The sequence below is a fragment of the Scardinius erythrophthalmus genome (assembly GCF_964197995.2).
Source record: "Scardinius erythrophthalmus genome assembly, chromosome: 17".
Classification (NCBI taxonomy): Eukaryota; Metazoa; Chordata; class Actinopteri; order Cypriniformes; family Leuciscidae; genus Scardinius; species Scardinius erythrophthalmus.
Window position 1 is genome coordinate 20,270,065 of NC_138237.1, and position 21,024 is coordinate 20,291,088.

Here is a 21,024-nt window from a genome sequence, read left to right on the forward strand (position 1 = left end):
AAAAATAATAACAGTATAGCCTTTTAAAGGCCCTGACAGTACCTGTACAGGAACAAGCAATACTTGTAAGGTAGTACAAATCAATCACATAAGCAGGTTGAAGACTTGGACATTTATTTAGTAGAAATAACAAATCTGCACACAGATACACTCTGGCATGCAAAGGCAATACACCCATACAAACTGCTCAACATCGACTCGTACTGTTACTCCCACACACTCTTTCATGACCTGTCATTACGGACACATTAGACCAATAAAACAAAGAACTAGTATCACTATGTACTAAATAGTAACAATACATTTAGTTTTAAACAATATAGAGTACTGCACGAAGCATCAAGAATAGGTTTAACTCTCTAATTTAGTTCAAGGATAGATTACGTACAATGAAAATATATCAAGTACTCTAAGTGCCAAGATAACAAACCCAATATATATATTAATTTCATTGTACTTTGTGAATAAGCTAAGCACAAACTATATTGTTAAAAAAACATCATAAGTGTCTGTGCGTTACGTTCTCAACTGATTCGTCTTTTAGAATAGCATACGTGTACATTCTTTAAATCAATGTGCTGTTTCATAAGGAGTTAATAAATGAAAATACACTGTATTCTCAATGTTAATTTTTCAATGACACCCGTTGATCTAGCTTTATGAAACAGTCCATTGAAATGCTAAAAGTTCAGACATAATCTTTAAAAAATCAAAAAATGCTGATAATCACTGGCAGTAAACTTTAGTTGTGAAAAGCTATAATTCTGCAAGATACAGTTCCCTGTAACCACAGAAACACAACAAATTGTGTCTGAACAGACATAACAAGCAACGGCAGGGCTATGATTCTAGTGTTCCACCATAAACATTCAATACAATGATAATGTGACATCAGAGAATACACACTGACATTTAGAATATGTCAATTTGCAGCATATTTCTTGATTTATCGATCATTAAGATAAAGTCATAAATATAATATATAATATCGTATACATTTATATAACCAGTACTGTATATGGATATACAAAATACTTGTCATTTACAAACATCGACACTTTCACAATGAACAAAAATATCCCCTTATAACAGCAGCTTTTTATACTAAAGACTGCCAAAACAGTACCACATGTACATTTATTCTTAAATGTGTGCCACACACACAATGTTAACACACCACTGGTCGGGGAAAATCTTCCCATAAACCCCTGCTTTGGTACTTTAATAACCATCCAACAGTGATAAACCTACTGATAAGTGACAAACCTACCAATATTAGATGGAAAATGTGCAGAGGTAGGCACATTGTCAGTAATAAATCACACTAACATACCTGCAAAAGCTCTAAAAAGATAAACTGTGCAGTATCTAATGGCCGAACAAGCACCAAAACAGGTATTTTAGCACACACTTGTGTACTTGATCGATTTATTGATTATACGTTAAATACAGAACAAGGGGTTTGAAAAAAAAGAGGACCCAGGGCCAATAAAAAATAAAAAATAAAAAAAGGTTTTCAGGTAAAACCCTTTCGTAGTTCTGTCAGCATAATTTCTGATGCTCTGAAAGATGTCTTATTAGTTACATTGCAGCATTTTCATTTGTTGTAAAGCTATACAAAACGGTTTTAATAAAATACCTATGGTCACACTTTAGTTTGGGGGACACATATTCACTATTAACTATGACTTTTTCCTCAATAAACTCCTAATTTACTGCTTATTAATAGTTAGTAAGGTAGTTGTTAAGTTTGGGCATGGGGTAGGATTAAGGGATGTTGAATATGCATTCATATTTGCTTTATAAGTACTAATAAACAGCCAATATGCTAGTAATATGCAAACTAATAAGCCACTAGTTAATAGTGAGAATTGGTCCCCAAACTAGTGTTACCCACCCACCTTATAGCACATGCTCAACAGTTTTAAAACAACAGAAACAAACCTATTATGCCCAATAGCATTAATGATTTAAAACATTTCACAAACAACTCAAAATTCTGTTTCCAGAAAAAAGTAACAATGCTTGGCTGCACGTCAAAGTGTTGTGGTCTTACTCAATCTAAAGCGGAGACTGTGAGAGATGATTTCAGCTTGAGAATACTTAAATAAGTCACACGCTGTTGCATAGACATCTGTATTTGTTATCAGAGCACAGAGAAAGGGTTTCCATGTCAACAATATGCTTACCAAAAAAATATATAAAGTATTAAAAAAATTGAAAAAATCTAGTCCAATTATCATTTAGTTAAAAAGCTAAAATATTGTTTTAATTTATGAAATCAAAATATCTAAAACAAAAATTTTAAATCTAGTCCTTTTATCATACAAATTATGAAGGTAAAGTATATTTTTTTTAAACCACTGGATCCACTGTTTTGTATCAGCTATGAACAAATGTCCTTGATTGAAAGTCATGGCCAGATTTCTATACATCCTTTTAATAAAATGAAAATTAATGTACTATGTTACGTGACAGCAAATACCACATTGAAAAATGAATACACTAACTATCAGGAATTATATACCGGTGCTATTGTGCATTATAAGGTAAGAGACTAGATTTAACTCAGTAACAGTCATCTTGGTCCACACACCCTTCCCATTCATTCACTGTCCCTTAATCATTGGGCGCACCTGTTTGTATCCTCACCTGAGACAAGGACTATGATTGTAAGAACGTGATTATGGAGCTGATGAAATCCAAAGGCTTGTCAGCATGAATCCAGTGACTGGCATCTGGGATGTACTGGATATCAGCACTAGGAAAAAGTCGCTGGATTTCAGGGTAATCCTCAGAGCTAAGAGGATAACCAAGGGGTCCATGGCAGGAAAACAGACACAGAATTAAATAAACATGTATTTAAGACACTTCAAACATTCAAAAGTGAAAGAGAAAAGTGACGCTTAATATTCAACAGTATTATTGATCTGACTGTACTGACGCTGTTATTTGAGAACTGACTTTTTGCAGAACTGATTTATAGATGAATTGAACCTATTTAATAATTGATGATATTTACGACGGAACGGAATCAACACTGAACTGACTTGAATGAAATGAAATCATTTTCCTGTTATCACTGTTAAGCTGCTTTGAAACAATCCGTATTGTATAAATAATGGTGACTTAACTTGAGTTGACAGAGAGAGATTATATTAACCATAATGATGCACGTGTGTACAAGCAGGGGTTTAAATAAAGTAATTACCTTATGTAGGCTGAGCTACTGCCACCCAAGAAAAGAGTTGGACCCTCATAGGTGGTTTTAAAATCAGGAAAAGCCATGATGTCCTCTAGGTGGTTTGAGATGGCTTCCAGGTTGATCCTCCAGCCATAGTCACCATTTTGCTCCTCCAGGTTAGTGAGAAGGAACTGACGAACTGAACGCTCCTGCAAACAACATAAATGTGTGTGATTACATTGAAATGCCACTATAACAATGTTTCAGTTAACTATATACAGTATAAGGCATGCGTGTGGACATGGTTACCTTTACTATCTTCCTGAGCTGGTCTTCAGCCAGTCTTCGTGCTGTGGAACGTGGGATATCACTGGCTATCTTCACCTCCTTCATTGCCTGGATGTAGGCATGGAAATTGGTGCGGGCTGAAGTCTGAGAGGGACTAATATCCACAACAACCAACCCTTCCACTAAATCAGGCTGAATTAGAGACAAAATAGAAATGTAATAACATATTTTTCTTACTATCTGGATACATTTAGGCTAACTGTAAACATCTTAATCACTTATTTACTTTTTTTATAATAAAATATATATATATATATATATATATATATGAAGAGTTCAGATGCAAAAGCCTCTAAGTGCCATCTGAAATTTTCCTCTAGAATGATCATTTTTATCAAGCTCGTATATTTAATTTCAGTAATTTCACTTAAATGGCAATGCAAATTACCTATTAATTGTCATTTAAGTGAAATTACTTAACTTAAATTTACAAGCTTTATAAAAATTATCATTCTAGAAGAAAATTTCAGATGGCACTTAGAGGCTTTTGCATCTGAACTCTTCATATATATATATATATATATATATATATATATATATATATATATATATTCTAAACAAGTCTTAACATGTTTTCCTGCTCGGCAAGGTAAATTATTTGATCAAAAATCTGTACAAACAGTAATATTGTGAAATATTATTATATTTTCTAATTACATTATTAAATTATTTTCATTTTATTTGTATTTTATGATGTAATTCATTCCTGCTGATTCAAAGCTGAATTATCAGCAGACATTTCTGTGCTCAAGAAACATTTCTTATTCAAATCAATGTTGAAAACAGTTGTGCTGCTTAATATTTTTGAAGGAACTTTGATTTGTTTTTGTTTTCAGGATTCATGACATGACATTTATGACATTTTATAAACCAAACTAACCTTGTCTTGTCATAAAAAGGTCAAATGATTAGATATTTAAGGAGACTTATACCATAAGACCATGTGGGTTTTTTCCAGCATGTTGGTTGCACCACATGACTTTGATTTAGGAGACAAAAAAAGTCAAATATTTATAATATTTTTACAAAACTGTTTTACTGCTTATTTTCTAAGCCTCACTGCTTTCTTGAAGATCTTCACTCTTATAATGAGCCTTTTTGATCTTCATTATAATATCAGGACAATTGTATCACACTGACATTTTTAACTTCATGCACTCTAAAAAAGATCAAAATTGTTAATGTATGATTTTTAATTCATTCATCATATAAGCGGTCTATTTAAGTGACTAAGTGTGAATTGCATTTTTTATGTATTTTTGAATAAATTAATAGATCATCATGAGCTACATGTCACTGACCCCTTGGCCTACTATTAGGTTGCATGAAAGAAATTATACAGCATGTGTTACCTGAGATAGAGCTGTCGTCATAGCAACCTTTCCCCCCATGCTGTGTCCAATCAGGACACACTTCCCAATGTGCAGCTGTCCAAGCAGATGCGTCAGGTCGTGGGTCATTGCTTCGTAGGTCAAGACAGGACTGTGTGGGCTTTTGCCATGGTTACGAGCATCTACTGTCAGCACCTAACTAGACAAAGTACAGTCAGGACACTTGCACAGACTCTTCTAAACAGCCCACAGCACCTCTTAACCACCAGAGAAACTGGAAGCATACCTTCCTGCCTGTCCGCTGCACCAGGGACTTGGCTATAGAGTGGAAGTTTGACTTGCTCCCAAATAAGCCATGAAGAAACACCAATGGCGTGCTGTCTACCGTCCCATCAAACACATCGTAGGTCAAGTTTACAGCACTAAGACAAAGCAAAGTAGACAAGGATGAAGACAATGTAAAAAAAAAAAAAAAAACGTAGTAATTTTAATTGTAAAAGACTGGAAAAAGGCTACAGTAAAATAAAAAAATGAATTGGTTAACATACGGAGAAAAACTGTAATAGACCTACCCTTACATTTCATGTAATTTCACAGTAAAATACTGTTAGATGTACCGTTTTCAGGAGTAAAAAAGAACAGAGTGAAAAGCCATCAGCTGACACTCCTAGAAATCTGCGTGACACTTCACATTTGATTGTTTCTTTTCTTTTTTTTAATCATTTATGTACATTAGGGTTTTATGTTACATCTTAACGTTCATTGCATTATTATATTGCTGTCCGCGTTATGGTGTTTTGTATGTGTGCGTGACACTGTGCACCATCTATATATTAGTATTTACCTCAGCTAATGTAATTAGCTACTTGTGATGAACTCTAATTCATCATGCGTCTTTCTCTTTAACCCCTGTTATTAATATGGTGGATGTTAGTATATTTTCAAGGTACAAAACAGATTTTAGTGGCAGCGTGACCTTGATAATTCAGCAGAAAAGAGCTGTTGGATTTGTATTATTGTAAATTAGTTTTCAATAGTAATATTTACAGGTTGTTCTGTAAATATGCTTACATATTACTGTATTTTTACAGAATTATTCTGTCAACCACAGATGCCAGTTTTTGGACACATGGCCTTATTTATAATCGTAACAAAAGAGCTCTATCTAATGTATAACTTCATTAACGTGTCATCACCTGTAAAAGACCAAACAGAACATAACATAATGTATAATTAGCCATTGTGCTTTGGTTTTAATAATGTTTTCTTATTAAAACTACAAACAACCGGCTAATTTGCTAATGCGATACCTAATGCGCAGGTAACCACTTTAAAATAAAGTGAATTGAACTTTATACTACAACAGCCCTCGCTCACATGCATTTCTGAGTAATTAACAGTATTTGAACCGGAAGATTAAAAATGAAGCACCTGGCGGCTCGTGCGCTGTCACTGCCAGCGCCTTCCAGTCGCGAGACTCCACTGCAAAAATCCCGAAATCCCGTTATAGATAAACATGACGACGGGCCACAAAGCACTCCCCTGGTCAAATTACGGCACAGGGCACTCATGGCAAAATTTGACATGCTAAAACCTGTGTCCGAACTTCATTCATTCATTCGACCGGGATTTTAGTCTTCAAAGGTCGTGATGGTGTTTAGCTAACACTAGGGAAACAGCACTACAGTGTTGCCAGATCTCGCTGGATAAACCCAGAATAAATGTTGTATCACTGAAACGTGTATAAAACATACATTATAATTCGGTTAAAAATGCATTTATATGAAACTAAAATGTATTTGACAAAAGTAATTGAAATGTTTCACATAAACAACGGCTATCCAAAAAAATAACTACATGCTCTCTTGCGCACACATCTATAATATTGCCGATTTACACATCATCCTGGTAGTGGGAAAGCACTTGCAAGTCTAAAATCGCGACTGCGTTTGATGATATTTTATGGTATATCCATAATGTGACATTTATAAGCAACTTTATCAAAAACAACAACAACCAAAAAGTCGTACAAAATAAGCGGTCATGGCAACACTGCCGCACGAGAACCTAGACGTGATGCATGATGTCACTACGTCGTGCGTCTATAATGCCTGCTGTAATGATATTAAAATTTCAGATACCACACCTTTAGAAACATTATTTAGTGTATTACATATTTAGTGAACGTACACGAGATGCAATCAATTAAAGTAGGAGAAGATAAAACAAAAAGAGGAAAATATAATCTGACAAGTATTGCTTTTATGGACACATATTACCAGATAGTGGCGCCACAGACCAAGACAACAGACTTTATGGTGCGTTTGTTTGGACAACCAAACGGCTTTCATGCGTTACAAAGAAAAGAACAGATCGTTAAAAAATATTGAAATTGTTTATTAGAAGCTGAAAATTAAATCAGAAATGCTTTAAGCACTGAGATTCTAGCCACCCGTCCCATATTAATTCAGTCAGTGTCTTATTTAAGATGAATAGCCCTTAAAGGGATAGTTCACCCCAAAAAGAAAATTCTGTCACTAATCATAACGTTGCAAACCCAAGACTTTCGTTCATCTTCGGTACACAAGCGAAGATCTTTTTGATGAAATCTGAAGATCTTCATTTGTGTTCCGAAGATGAAGGAAAGAACGACATGAGGGCGAGTAATTAATGACAGAATTTTCATTTTTGGATGAACTATCCCATTAATATCATTTGACAGTTATCAGTAGCCTAATAATTTAAATGGAACTTTTATTACTTCAAAATTTCCAGTGATATATATAGGTCTAGGCTATAGCAAGACTGCCAAAAAACCTCTGCCTAAGCAAATGAGAGCAGAAGTTTTGCATATTATGTGTGGTATCATCAGCTGATATCAATCATGTAGATATATAAATGCTGAGATGGATGAGCTAAAGATTTTCATATCATGATCACAAACAAGCTCTCATCAGCATTCTCAATTACAGTATACATGGCACAAGATTTTCAATATGATGACCTTAAATAAATAAAACTGACAATAATATTTAACTTTTCCCCACAAACAAAAGAGGACATGTTTTGATATGCAGAAAGTTACATTAAAGGAGAAGTCTTTGCACAATGGGATGGTTAAATGGACAACATTTTCCACAGCAAACAATAGAAAATGAAAAGAAGAAGCATGCAGTTTTATAAAATCCTCAAATGAAATCTCATTAAATTACATTATGGGAAGTTTAAAAACCATGTATTTATTTAAGGGTTAGTAAGAATTGGTGAAAGAAAATAGGCCTAATAAAATAAGTTGATTTTTCAATAACACACTTAATAGCCTATTTATTCCCCTGATTTCACAGACAAGGCTTAAGCCTAGTCCCTGGCTAAAATGCATGTTTGAGCTGTTTTAACTGAAAGCAACTTGCATTGGCATATCTTAAAATAGTTTTGTCTATTGAGTTTTGTCTCAAGACAGTAATGTTTTTTTCTAAGGCACGTCAATAAAAGCTACTTCAATGTCCTAATTGAACTAAGGCCTAATCCTGGTTAAATCTAAACCCTTTCTGTGAAACCAGGCCACAGCATCATCTAACCCAAACCCATGAAAGTACCACGTACAATCTTGAAAATGAATTTCATACACGGACTACACAACTAACCTTCTTCTAAATGACAGAAATTTGCCTAAGTAACTTAAACCAATAAATAAACATGTTTTCACAATACTATAGTTACACTTTAGTTTGTCATTGAGGGTTATTTAGGGTTAACATTCCTCTCTCTTATTTCAGACAACTTAAGAAAGCCAACTGCTTTTTGTTTATGTGCATCTAAAGAGTGCGTGACAGAGTGAGAGCTTCACCCTCCTCCATGTCTGCTGCTATAGGCAACACAGCAGTGGGGGATAAAGCAGCAAACCAACAGTAGCCATGGTGAGGAGGACACATGCAGGAGAGAAACTCACAAGATTAAAATGTATACTGAATAATACATATTTTGATATTTGGTTTAAGTGTTATCTCTGAAATTATTTGGTAGGTTCACCTGACAGGCACAACTCGTTTGTCTTGAACATACACGCCCTATTGAAAATGATTTTCTTTAACTGACATAAATAGGCTAATCACGTAGGCTACTGTAATGTAGCCTGTTTTGGACCGTTTCATGTATATGGTGGCAATAAAGTGATTTTTTTTTTATTTTTTTTTTATAGCTTAAGGCCTATGTAAGTTGTCCAGTTCTTTATTTTGTCATCACAAATAATGGATGTTATAGCATTAATACAGTTTAATAAAAGAAAACTTAATTTTAAGTAATTTGTGGGGTTGTTAGTGAAATTATAGAAATGACATGTTGGGAGGTGAGGTGGTATAGACAGCAATCAAATCTGTATGCTGCTATTCAGGCAATTCAAAATTTTAAGCAACTGCTTTTGAAAACTGAATGCATAAAGGAAAGCAGTTCCAGAAACCTATCAGTTTCTTTATGCGCTGTTTTTAACTAAAGATAAGACATTTGGCCGTTCATGATCACATGATCTTGGGTGACGCATGCTTGATACCAAAAACTGATGTAATTCATTTACTTGAGACCAGCTGGTTGAGAATGAGTTCTAAAGAGTAGGCCTACACAACATCACAAAGTGTAGCCTAATGAATTAAAAGACACATTAGAGGCTATAAAACGCTAAGATTTAATTTGCCCCAACAAACATCAAATGTTGCTGCTATCTCTTAGTAATGTGGTGTAAGAGAAAATGGCCTTCACTTTCGGTGTAGCCTAAAATGTTCGCGAAACTCACCGTGTGAAATTAAAGTAGACTTCCGCCACGCAGTCTCAGTAAACATAAGCAAATCTCACCCACTTTGGTTTCGGTCACGTGACATCTCACAGGTTTCATTTTCAGCGCTGCAGGTGAACTAAAACAGCCAACAATAATGTGCTTTGCAATATAATTCCATATTTCCCTTTAGATATCCCTAAGAAAAAAATGCTTAAATGCTAAAGTCCAAGATGACTTAACTAAACAATTAATTGAAATAGCCTATTTAAAAACATTGATCCCGTCATAAGTCAGTTCTGGGATAGGCTACTGGTGTTTACATAACTAAGCATATTGTCATATCACTATCTGAAAACATTTACAAGTAATAGGCCAAGCCCTACTGTAATACTGGTTATTTATGTAACAATCATATTATTATAACAACAACTAGGCTATCTGAGTATGACCACTGCATGTAATTGCAGTATTGGGCACGATAATGCACGTAATGTAAGTTAAATTTTTTTTGGTTGGAACTCAATAAAGAACAGTAACTGCACATACAGGAAGAAAACTCCTGGTGCCTGTCAAAAGTTTTGAAAGAAGTCTCTTCTGCTCACCTAGGCTGCATTTATTCACCAAAAATACAGTAGAAACAGTAATATTGCAAAATCGTATTACAAATGAAAATAACTGTTTTCTTTTTTAATATATTTTTAAAACGTTAAAAGCAGCTGAAAGCAGATTTTTGAAATAAGTTATGTTCATCAAGGCTGCATTTATTTAAATAGAGTGCTATTGTGAAATAATACATTAAAATAACTGTTTTCTATTTTAATATTTTAAAATGTAATTTATTCTTGTAATGACAAAGCTGAATTTTCAGCATCATTACTCCAGTCTTCAGAGTCACACGATCCTTCAGAAAAAAAATAAAATAAAATAAATTCTGTGTGTCATGCATAAATGACAAAGTCCTTTTTAGGGGATACATATTTTATGTGTAGCTGGGACTATTGTTCAGTAGTGGCAGGCTACTGTTAATAATCTTTTGTTTTAGGTTGATGTTAATAAATTTGATTGATGATCTTTTCCATAAAGTATTAATGATAGTGATTGCAGTGCATTAGAAAATGAGGTCGTAGTAGTAAGAAAGGAAGAAGTTGAAGATTAAGGAGGATAGACAGGTTGTGTTGTCTTCGTAATGTCAAGTTGCCATAACAAAGACATCTCACACAATGTCATAGTTGCATTAAAAATGTCATAATTGAGCGAATGACACTTAATGACATTTGTCATAAACATGCATAAATTATGATGGTGTCATGTCAGTCTTATGCACACCCCTTCAAGTAAAGTGTTACCGAAAGCATATAATGAAATGGAATGTTTTAAAAACTAAGACCGTTTCACTGTTGTTCAGATTCAAAACATTTTATTTATCACATTTAAATGTGTGTGTTTCAGACAAATTTCAGACATTTTGACAAAAATAATTTACCCTAATAGGACAAAGTCAGTTATAAATGACAAAAAAGGGGAGGGGTAGGTGAAGACAATGTCAGAACTGAAATCTGCCCTCTGATTATCAATTGGTTACTTTTTTATTTGAAAGTATAGATCCTTTTATGTCAAGAGTTGCATATCATTCCTATAAGAGTCTGTTGACTGGAAAGAATGAAAGAATATTGCTACACAGCCATTTCTCTGTGACCTTCTCCCAAGAGGGGAGGAAATCATCAGGTCAAATTCCTGAGAAAATCAACACTGAAGGCTGAGATAACGCTCCGGATACTAATGTAACCGAAAATCAACACTGAAGGCTGAGATAACGCTCCGGATACTAATGTAACCTCGGTTTCCTGAGATACAGGAACGAGCATCGCGTCAGTCGCTGACGAGTATGTGGAAACATTTTCTCTGAATACTGAAGCCTGATTGGTTCACGTCTGTGCACTTGCACAGACAAATGGCCTTTCAGCCCACCAGATCTCCTGCCAGGAGCACTGCCACCATTTCCAGGCAGTTGATGTGATGAGCCAACATTGGCTCTGTCCAAGAGCCAAAGGCCATCCTGTCATCGCACAGTGCGCCCCAACCCATCTTTGAGGCGTCTGTAATGAGTACCTTCCTTCTCGAAACTGAGTCCAGTTCCACGCCCCTCCGATACAGATGGGGCGATTTCCAGGGGGCCAGGGCCCTGGTACAGCTATGGCTCACCATGAGAATATGGCCCTCACGCCATCCTCGAGGTGGGACGCGGGCATTCAACTAGTGTTGCAGAGGCCACATGCGTAACAGGCCCAAGGGAACTACTGAGGAGGCTGCTGTCATGAGGCCCATTAGCTTCTGAAAAATGTTTTTAAAGGGAGGTTGCTCCCGTTCTGAAGGTGAGGTCCAGGCCCGCATTTCAGAAGAGACGAGCACTGCCCCCAGGAACACAATGCGTTGGCTGGGGGACAGCAGACTTTTGCTCAAGTTGATTCTAAACTCCAGACTTTCTAGATGGCTGAGGAGGAGAGATCTGTGCGCAAACAGTTCCTCTTTTAATTGGTCTAAGAGCAGCCAATCGTTGAGGTAATTCAGGACGCAAACTCCAGTTAGTCTCAGTAGGGAGAGAGCAGCATCCACACATTTTGTGCATGGGGCTAGAGACAGTCTGAATGGTAGGACTGCATATTGGTAAGCCACCCCCTAGAACACGAATCTCAAGGGCGGTCTGTAATGGGGAGCTTTCTGGATATGAAAGTATGCGTCCTGCAGATCCGCTGATAAAAACCAATCCCCCGGGCAGATCTGCGAGATGATTTGTTTCAAAGTTATCCTTCTGAAAGGCCATCTCAGCAGAGTGCGGTTCAGAAATCTCAAGTCGAGGATGGGCCTGAGGCCGTCATCCTTCTCTGGGACGTGGAAGCTACTGTTTGTTTTTTATTTGACTCACTTTAAAAGCAGAAGGATGTCTGGATGCACATACCACTGGTGGGGCTGACCCAGTACTGATAACAAACCTGGATGCCTGGACTGGATAGGGGGTTGGGAGGTGAACACATGGTGGTCCTTTCCGGGACTTGGCCCCCTCCTCTTTGTGCCCAATGCATTAATGACTACTTGGGCTGCTCAAAATGGGAAGTGCTTAGCTGGGCGGAAGTGCTGCTTCACCTCGGGTCAGCTTTGGGTTGGGGCTGAGCAGGTGTGGGAGCTGGCATGGTGTGCTGCTGAGTCGAAGATGACTTAGGGTGACTAGAAGCAGCAGAACATGACTACTTAAGTAATAAATGGTGCATAACCTGCAACGCCCTCCAAGCCACCATGAAACGCTCTGCAAGTCATGCAGAACCGAATAGGCCAGAGGAAGAGACAGGGGAGTCAAGGAGTCTTGTCAGTGTCCTCGATCTCCAAGTTTAACCACAGGTACACAGACGTAAACCAATCAGGCTTCAGTATTCAGAGAAAATGGAGTTTCCCCATACTCGTTAGAGACTGACGCAATGCGAAGGGAATCGAATTGAAAAGGAAACTATGCTTTTGTTAGTTTTCAAACACTAGAATATACAAGCTAGATATAGTAAATATAATATGATTAATCCTTTGTCAATATAATGCTGAAAGATTTTTTAAAATAGGTTATTTTAAAAATTAAAAACAAATTATATATCTTTGTGACGGTGGCTGTGTAGTATAAATCCAAGACGTATGACGTAGAATGAAAAATGAAGGATAACTTAAAATAAACACAGAAGAGTATACTGAAACACAAACACAAAAACTTATTTACACAGAGATGATTGTTAACGAAACTAGGAACTAACCAGAAACCATAGTAACAAACAAAAGAGAACATGAATAAAACTAAATAGAACATGATGTAGAAACTTAACTGTGGATTAAAGCAGTGAATAATTAAAACAAGAAGTACTTAAACAAAGGTTATTTTTAATGAGGCCACTCTACGCCACCAGAAGGTATAGAAAAGTTCAAGGTGACCTTGATAACTGTGACAAAACTGTTTCTCAGGTTGTTAGTAATTTTATCTCTTTACTTAACTAATTCAATAGCAGAGCATAAAGCATATAAATCTTTGTTCTGGTTAATCTCTTTGTTTGTCTTGTTTTGTTTGTCCTGAAATTGATTGTTAAATGATCTCTCTAAATAATTTGTTCAGTAAAAAACACTTTTACCTAACCTTTAAACTCTTCCTTATTCTCTACACCAAAAAAACAGAAATTATACAGGGTACTACTGTTGTTAACAATGGATTTGCTCAACGTGCAGAAAAAAACTAACAGTTTTTGCTGCTGCACGTAAATACTAAAACTTATAATAAATGCATAATTACATAAATGTTCTGTATATTCACACTAGATGGAAATTAAATTCAAGATTAAATTGCAAGGACACTTCACAGCAAACACACCAGGTGAGTCATTTTCCTACGTGGAGTTCCCCTCCCCCTCTCTAACAGGTGGAGAAGAAGGCGTATCCCAGAGAAGCATGTCTCTATGGGAACAGCATTATAGAGTGTTGGCTTGAGTTAATATGCCTTAGGGTTATGTGTTTGCAACTTACCATGGTTTCATGGCATGTTGCCTAACTTTGCAATATAATTCATAACCAAGAGTCTCTGTTTCAATCTATGGCTATAGTTTTTTTTTTCTTTTTCTTAAAGTATTCCAACTTGTGCTTAATGCAGTGTGTGGAACTTAATTTTTAATCCAAAGATCCAATTCTAAAAGCTCAAACTTCCTTGATGTTTTGTTTGCTGCTCAATATGTATCAGCTAGATGGATCTAATCAACACTTAGGGCATTAATTCTGTTTTTATTGCAGTTGTGTTGAAATTACAATGGAATTAAATACAGACATATTTTGTATAGTAAACTAAACATTTTGTGCCTTATAAATGTACTTTTCAATCCCAATCCTACTTCCCCTTGCCATTTATTCAGACTAGTTTTGGTCGGATCTGTCTGCCACCACCAATGGTAAATAGTACAGCTTGCATAAGCTTTGTATGCTGAGTGGTCTCTCTCAGAATGTGTTTTCACATTACTGCCCCAATTGTAGAACAAAGGGCCAAACAGGTATAACCACTCCAACAGTCTTTTGTATGCTGTAACTGACCATTTGTTTTATTTACTAGCTGTTGTCCTATTTCATATTTCCACATTCAATGTTGATAGTATAAAAGCAACTGATAAATATTAGTCACAGTAATAAAATGAAAATCTAGAAAATGCATTTAATCTTTAATCTCTGTAGAAAATATAATAAAACAATTGTACATAATAAAACAATTGTACAAAACATGGGGAACTATTCAGAAAAAATTGATGTCCTCAAGAATAGACACAACTGAAGCCTAAAAGAAAAAGAAAAATATATATACAGTATATATATATATATATATATATATATATATATATATATATAATATATTCCGTTTCTGTGTCCAGTGGAATTTTCCTAAGCAAATACATGTAAAGAGCTTAAGTCTTCCTCTTCCTGTCTACATAGATTAGCGATAGCCATCAGACAAAAGAAGCGACCACTTTAATATAAAATTTGCACATCTCTACTTATTGAAATTTGCTTTCACAGAGCAAAGAATCCATTTTGACACCAGTTATGCATTTAGGTATGACATGAAACAAAAAAGGACAAGTTGAACAAAAAACGGGCACATTTAAACATCATCAATTAAAATAATATCAAATAGGAAATGTTTAAACACAAAAATCCCTAACAAGTAAACCTACAAAACCAGCCCTTAACACACACACACACACACACACACACACACACACACACACACACACACACACACACACACACCAGTCAGATAAAAAGCAAATATTAACAGCATCGTATGACCCTTCATTGCGGAGTCCTTTCAGAAGTATCTTCACCCTGAGATCTTCAAAATCTTTCAAATCTTCAAATCTTTTCCCTACAAGAAACCAATGTTTTAAACATAGTCCTTCCTGTCATATCCATTAGAAGAGCGTGGAGCGGAGTAGCCCATTCTCGGTGGCTTGTAGTTCTTCTCCTTTGGAGGACAGGTGCAGCACAGCAATGCTCCTCCAATCAGTAACAGAGCAGCAGCAGCAAACCCTATGTAGATCGATGCTCCGATCTCTCTTTGCTGAGCGGGGGACAGTAACGGGTTGTAGAAATCACGAATGATTTGGTTTGCAACCCAGGCCGCTGGAATGAGCTCCAGGATGCCGGAAAGAATGAACAGGATGCCGGAGACGATCATGACTTTAGCCTTGGCTGCTTCATCCTCGATACAATTGGTGCATTTTGCGCCCATGATGGAGATCATCACGCCCAGAATGGCCAAGATGATGGCGATGATCGACATGGCTCTGGACGCCTGCATGTCCTGCGACAGCGCTAGCATGGAGTCGTAGATCTTGCACTGCATCTGTCCGGTGCTCTGTACAACACAATTCATCCACAAACCTTCCCAGATGTTTTGTGCTGTGACGATGTTTGCGCCAATGAAGGCAGAGACACGCCACATAGGGAGAGCGCAAGCGACAATGCCCATGATCCAGCCGATAATGCCCAGGGCAATGCCCCCGATCTCCATTCCCATCGACATGATGTCTGTTAGGTGTACTTTTTTTTACCTAGGTAAAGGATATATTGGTTAGTCATGAATTCCATAGACAAATAAAAGCAGTACTTTAGAAGATTTAAAAAGGCTGGAAGATCATTTACCTAGTGCTGAGATGTCAATATAGATGTAAGCGTCCCAATCCTTCCTGTCTTTGTTTTTTGCCTGCGAAGGTGCTTTGAATCCAAGCAGCCTTTATATTCCCAAAGAGACAGGTGCTACTGGAGGAGGATCTTAACTTGATGACATAGGTGGATGTAATACCGGTTTGTACACGTCACCTGCCTGCTATTGGCACTGCGGGGAGATGAACAATGCGTTGGTTTTTTCTTTCGTTGGAAATCCAATTCCTACTTACATTGTGTGAAGTAGAGAAACAGGCTCAGTCAGGAAAAAGAACCTGGAAGGACAGGTCAGTAATCAATGGGGTGGAAAAGACGGATAATATTTCACACTGAATCCATTAGTGATGTCGCACTGGATCTCAAACTTTCTTAGGATTCACGATAGCATTGATTAATGGATTTTATTGACTGACTTTATATCAATGGTCATTGGGATTTTAACAGAGAAAGAAAAGAATAAAACAATTGCAACTTGTTATTGTTGATTCTTTTTCCTCTTCTTAGTCTTCAGCATCATAAAACAGGGGGGAATTAGCTTTGGTGATGTAACTAAGAGACTATAGTGTCTGAATGATAAGATGTCTTTAAAGCTATTAGCATGCTGTGGAAACAACTCTCAAATGTTATCAGGAAATGATCTTTCATTTCAACTGAGGAGTGCTGTGATTAGACAGCTGCATTAAAAAGCTTGCACGTTTTTCAGAAACATTGAAAATATGTCTTCCAAAAATGATTTTAAGTGGATGTAAAATTTCAGAAAACAACGGATGTAGAAATCTGGTGAAATGCGTAAACAAAATTATAAACTATAAAAAGTTTAGGCCTCCCTTTCCCCCTTAGCCAAATAATGTCAACTAAGCGGTAATAGCAATAACACTGCTAAGTCTATGTATTTAATTATTTATTTATTGCAAATTATATGCTAAGTCAATCTGTAATTCTTTGAATTGGCTTTTCTATGTTTTGTCTAATCATTTTTTTTTTAAGTTTTGTTAACATATCATTTTTGGTTACCTCATTCAAATGTTTTTTCGGACACAATTAATTGGATGGTTGGACCATTGTGAGTGACAAGTGCTGGGAGTAATGCATTACAAGTAACATGAGTTACGTAACCAGATTACTTTTTTCAAATAACTAAGTAACGCAATACCTGTAAATTTACAATAAAATATCTGATTTACTTTTTCAAATAAGTATGCAAGTTATTTTATCTGTTCCCATGTTGAGAGAAACTGGGAGTAAGCGCAGAGGCGTTGTGCATAGTGTAAACATTGTAGTTTTAGACTAATTTTTAGCAATTTACTCAGCTCACTTGCACAAAAACAGATTTAGTATTACTCAAAATAAAAATAGAGAAATTCAAACTCAAATATTAGGCAAACCTGCAATAACTAAATGTTAAATTACACAGATGTACTTTATGTATTTAATCTCACTTTATTAACCAATGTCTTTGCTGCTGACCTTCGATGATCCAATTCAGCCATACTAAGCAAAAATGACTTTATATACATATCACGTATGGTATGAGTTACATTTTTTTGTTTTTATATGCTGAAGTAAGTTTTAAACTTTCTTCTTCTGCATCCGATTCTTCTGCATTTAGAATGTCAGCACAGCTGAAATGTGTGTTTGAGCTGCACCGTCTATTGTACAGGTGTGAATTTGCATTTCTTTTCAGCTTTAGGCTTATTCATTTCACTTTTGATGTTACATTAAAATATATTTTTTTATATTGTATTATAAAACAAAGCAAGCCCAGCCCAGGTGAGAAAAAGTAACGTAAAAGTAATAACACCTTACTTTCCATTAAAAGTAACTAAGTAACACAATTACTTACTTTTTAGGGAGTAACACAATATTGTAACGCATAACTTTTTAAGGTAACTTTCCCCAACACTGGTGAGTGACAGGATGTCCATCCCTTGTGCCAGTATACATAATAAATACTGCAATTATTCCATAAAAATAATACGATTTGTCCATTTTGATTACATGGTGACTTTAAAATTCTTATTTGTGTATATATGAGGTCAATAATATTGACTGGACAAGTACAGCTAGCGACTGGGGTGTGACGGTTTTAAAAACCGCTTGACTGTAAAATGTATCCACATAAATACACTGTAGCTGTTTAAATCGTTCAAAACCTACAATAGTTGAAACAAATGTAGTCTTTTCACCTCGGTTTACGCATATTCCATCGCTGCACATCATTATTTTTTTTAGACAAGTGAACGTTTCTGTGACGTACAAGTACAAAGTGTAAGAAAATGTAACGATGTAAGCACTGGTTACTGAAACATTATAGCACCCCACTGTTTTACACTGTTACCATTCAAACCATCTTTCAACATTTCAATTAAACCGTTGCTTAAGCTAGGGGTTAAAGTCCTTTACTCGCAGTTTAAAAAGATAGGGCCCTTACCCAGGGTTAAGCGCTCAGTGTGGAAATCTCTTAATAACTATTATCAAACTCAACAAATGATAAGACATACAGGTTTAATTTATTTGTGTTTTTTAATAATAATCAGGAATTCAATTATAATTCAGTTATACTTATTCAAATATATATTCTAATTATTCAGTGATTAAACACAACCGCAAACACGCAAATGTGCACAATATATTTAATCTGACAAAACTTTGGGAGGTGCCTGCACATAGTCTCATTGTTTCTCTGTTGTGTTGGCCAGTGGAACTTGAACTTAGGGCTTGAATCCAGTCTCGTGTTTGTGTCTCTCAAATCCACTTGTACTGTATATAACACGTACACAGACTGTAGACAAATAAGATGTAGCTGTTGTTCATTGCTAAAGAGTATCAATGAATAAGAATGTGACCGCCACTTAAATAAACATTAAACACAACTAAACATTAACAGAGTTGATTACAATTTAAGCAAAGAATAAACATATTGGTACAACACAAGATTTTCCATTTAGATTCGAGTCATTAGTATATGGTCCCTTTTTATTCTTTTAAGTGAAAGTATAAAAAATATTAATTCACGAACAACTTTGTTAAAAGTGTAAAAACTGTCAAAGAAAATAAAGCAAATATAGTACATAAAAACACACAAGACTACAAAAATAAAACCACTGGCTTTTTCCCTTTATGAAACAACTGACAATTTGACTTCAAACATAACAGATGATTTATGCAACTTGCTAAAATAGGCTAAAATAGGCAAACAAATAAAATAAAATATGCTAACAAAGTGTGGAGTGACAATGGACAATGAACAAAACAAAAACATGTAGAAATGTTCACATGGAGAAAAAGTAAACAAGATTTTGAGTTACCTCCGACCCATATGGTCACAATTATCTTTCTATGAAAGACTGACAGTAGAACTCAAAAGTCCTCAGACATAATCTCTCTTGTTGTAGGTGCTTGGAGCCACTGAGTGGTGGGCTGAGTAGGCTATACGACTCTGTGGCGGGTACCTTGTCTCATCTTTAGGTGGGCAACTGCAGCACAGAATGGAGCCTCCGATCAGCATAAGAGCTGCCGCGGCCCAGCCAAGGTACAGCGAAGCCCCTATTTCCATCTTCTGTGCTTCTGGAACAAGTGGGCTGTAGAACTCGAAAATAACGGTGTGTGCTGACCAGGACACGGGAATAAGCTGCATGACCGCAGCGGTTATGAAGGCGGCACCAGAGCTGATCATCACACGAGCTTTGGCCCCTTCATCCTCAATGCAGTTGGTGCACTTGGCCCCCACTATAGAGACAAAGAGCGCTAGGATACCCAAGATGATGGCCACCACCACCAGAGCACGAGCCGCCTGTAGGTCCGCAGGAAGAGCCAACATAGAGTCGTAGACTTTACACTGCATCTGTCCGGTACTCTGAACCACACAGCTCATCCAGATTCCCTCCCAGTACACCTGTGCCGTGACGATATTGGTGCCGATGAAAGCCGAAACCCTCCACATGGGCAAAGCACAGCACACAACGCTCAGAAGCCAGCCAAGAACCGAGAGCGTGACGCCTATTAACTCCAAACCAAAAGCTGCCATGTCTCCGCACTTTCTGCTTTCAAATTCGCTTGGATCTCTCTTGTGCTCTCTCTGTTCACTGAGGCTTTCACTTCGTCTGTAAAAGTCCTTGACACAATTACATCAGGAATCTCCAAAAATCACCAAAGGACCACTCAAGCATGGAGGGTGGGTGTTGACACACTGAATCTCCTCTTCAAGGTCGGCTGGAATGTTCTGTCCTGGTAGAAATTCTCCTTGTTCTGAGAAAAAGGGCTGAGTTACCTAGGTTCTGACATCAGATGATAAGGTGCAATCTTAGTATTGGTTAGCGTCCTCATAAAAAGGGGAGCTGCTCTTTGTGTTGCACTTAGACAATGTAGCCTCCGGAAAAAGTTTGTTTAAACCAAAGGTTGGGACTGTTTACCAATGTTAATAGATAACCCAATGTAGATGTGTAAAAATGGCTCTTTAATGGGCAATCATTGACAACACCAATGTAAACACCTTAGTTTAGGCCATTATGCATGCATACTGAAGTCATAAAGAAGTAGTCCCTCCCCCCCCCATATATACTAAATGTGTATATATATATATATATATATATATATATATATATATATATATATATATCACAGTTTACACATCTCACTGTTGTTGTCCTAAAATAGCCAAAATG

The 21,024-nt window shown here is 36.4% G+C and overlaps 3 protein-coding genes across 3 annotated transcripts; all 3 read right to left on the reverse strand.

Moving 5' to 3' along the window:
* Positions 1-99: 99 nt before the first annotated feature.
* On the reverse strand, positions 100-6,557 carry abhd11 (abhydrolase domain containing 11). Its single transcript, XM_081390834.1, has 6 exons — positions 6,295-6,557; positions 5,150-5,285; positions 4,885-5,058; positions 3,494-3,664; positions 3,212-3,393; positions 100-2,800 (listed from the first exon to the last, which is right to left on the reverse strand). Exons 1-6 carry the CDS (start codon positions 6,447-6,449, stop codon positions 2,665-2,667), a joined length of 954 nt encoding a protein of 317 aa, XP_081246960.1. The 5' UTR covers positions 6,450-6,557; the 3' UTR covers positions 100-2,664.
* Positions 6,558-15,449: 8,892 nt separating this feature from the next.
* Positions 15,450-16,397, reverse strand: cldn3c (claudin 3c). The gene is made up of 2 exons (XM_081390847.1): positions 16,340-16,397; positions 15,450-16,248 (listed from the first exon to the last, which is right to left on the reverse strand). Exon 2 carries the CDS (start codon positions 16,218-16,220, stop codon positions 15,579-15,581), a length of 642 nt encoding a protein of 213 aa, XP_081246973.1. The 5' UTR covers positions 16,221-16,248; positions 16,340-16,397; the 3' UTR covers positions 15,450-15,578.
* Positions 16,398-18,891: 2,494 nt separating this feature from the next.
* On the reverse strand, positions 18,892-20,441 carry LOC308705704 (claudin-3-like). The gene has a single exon (XM_081390845.1). It carries the CDS (start codon positions 20,385-20,387, stop codon positions 19,731-19,733), a length of 657 nt encoding a protein of 218 aa, XP_081246971.1. The 5' UTR covers positions 20,388-20,441; the 3' UTR covers positions 18,892-19,730.
* Positions 20,442-21,024: the final 583 nt, after the last annotated feature.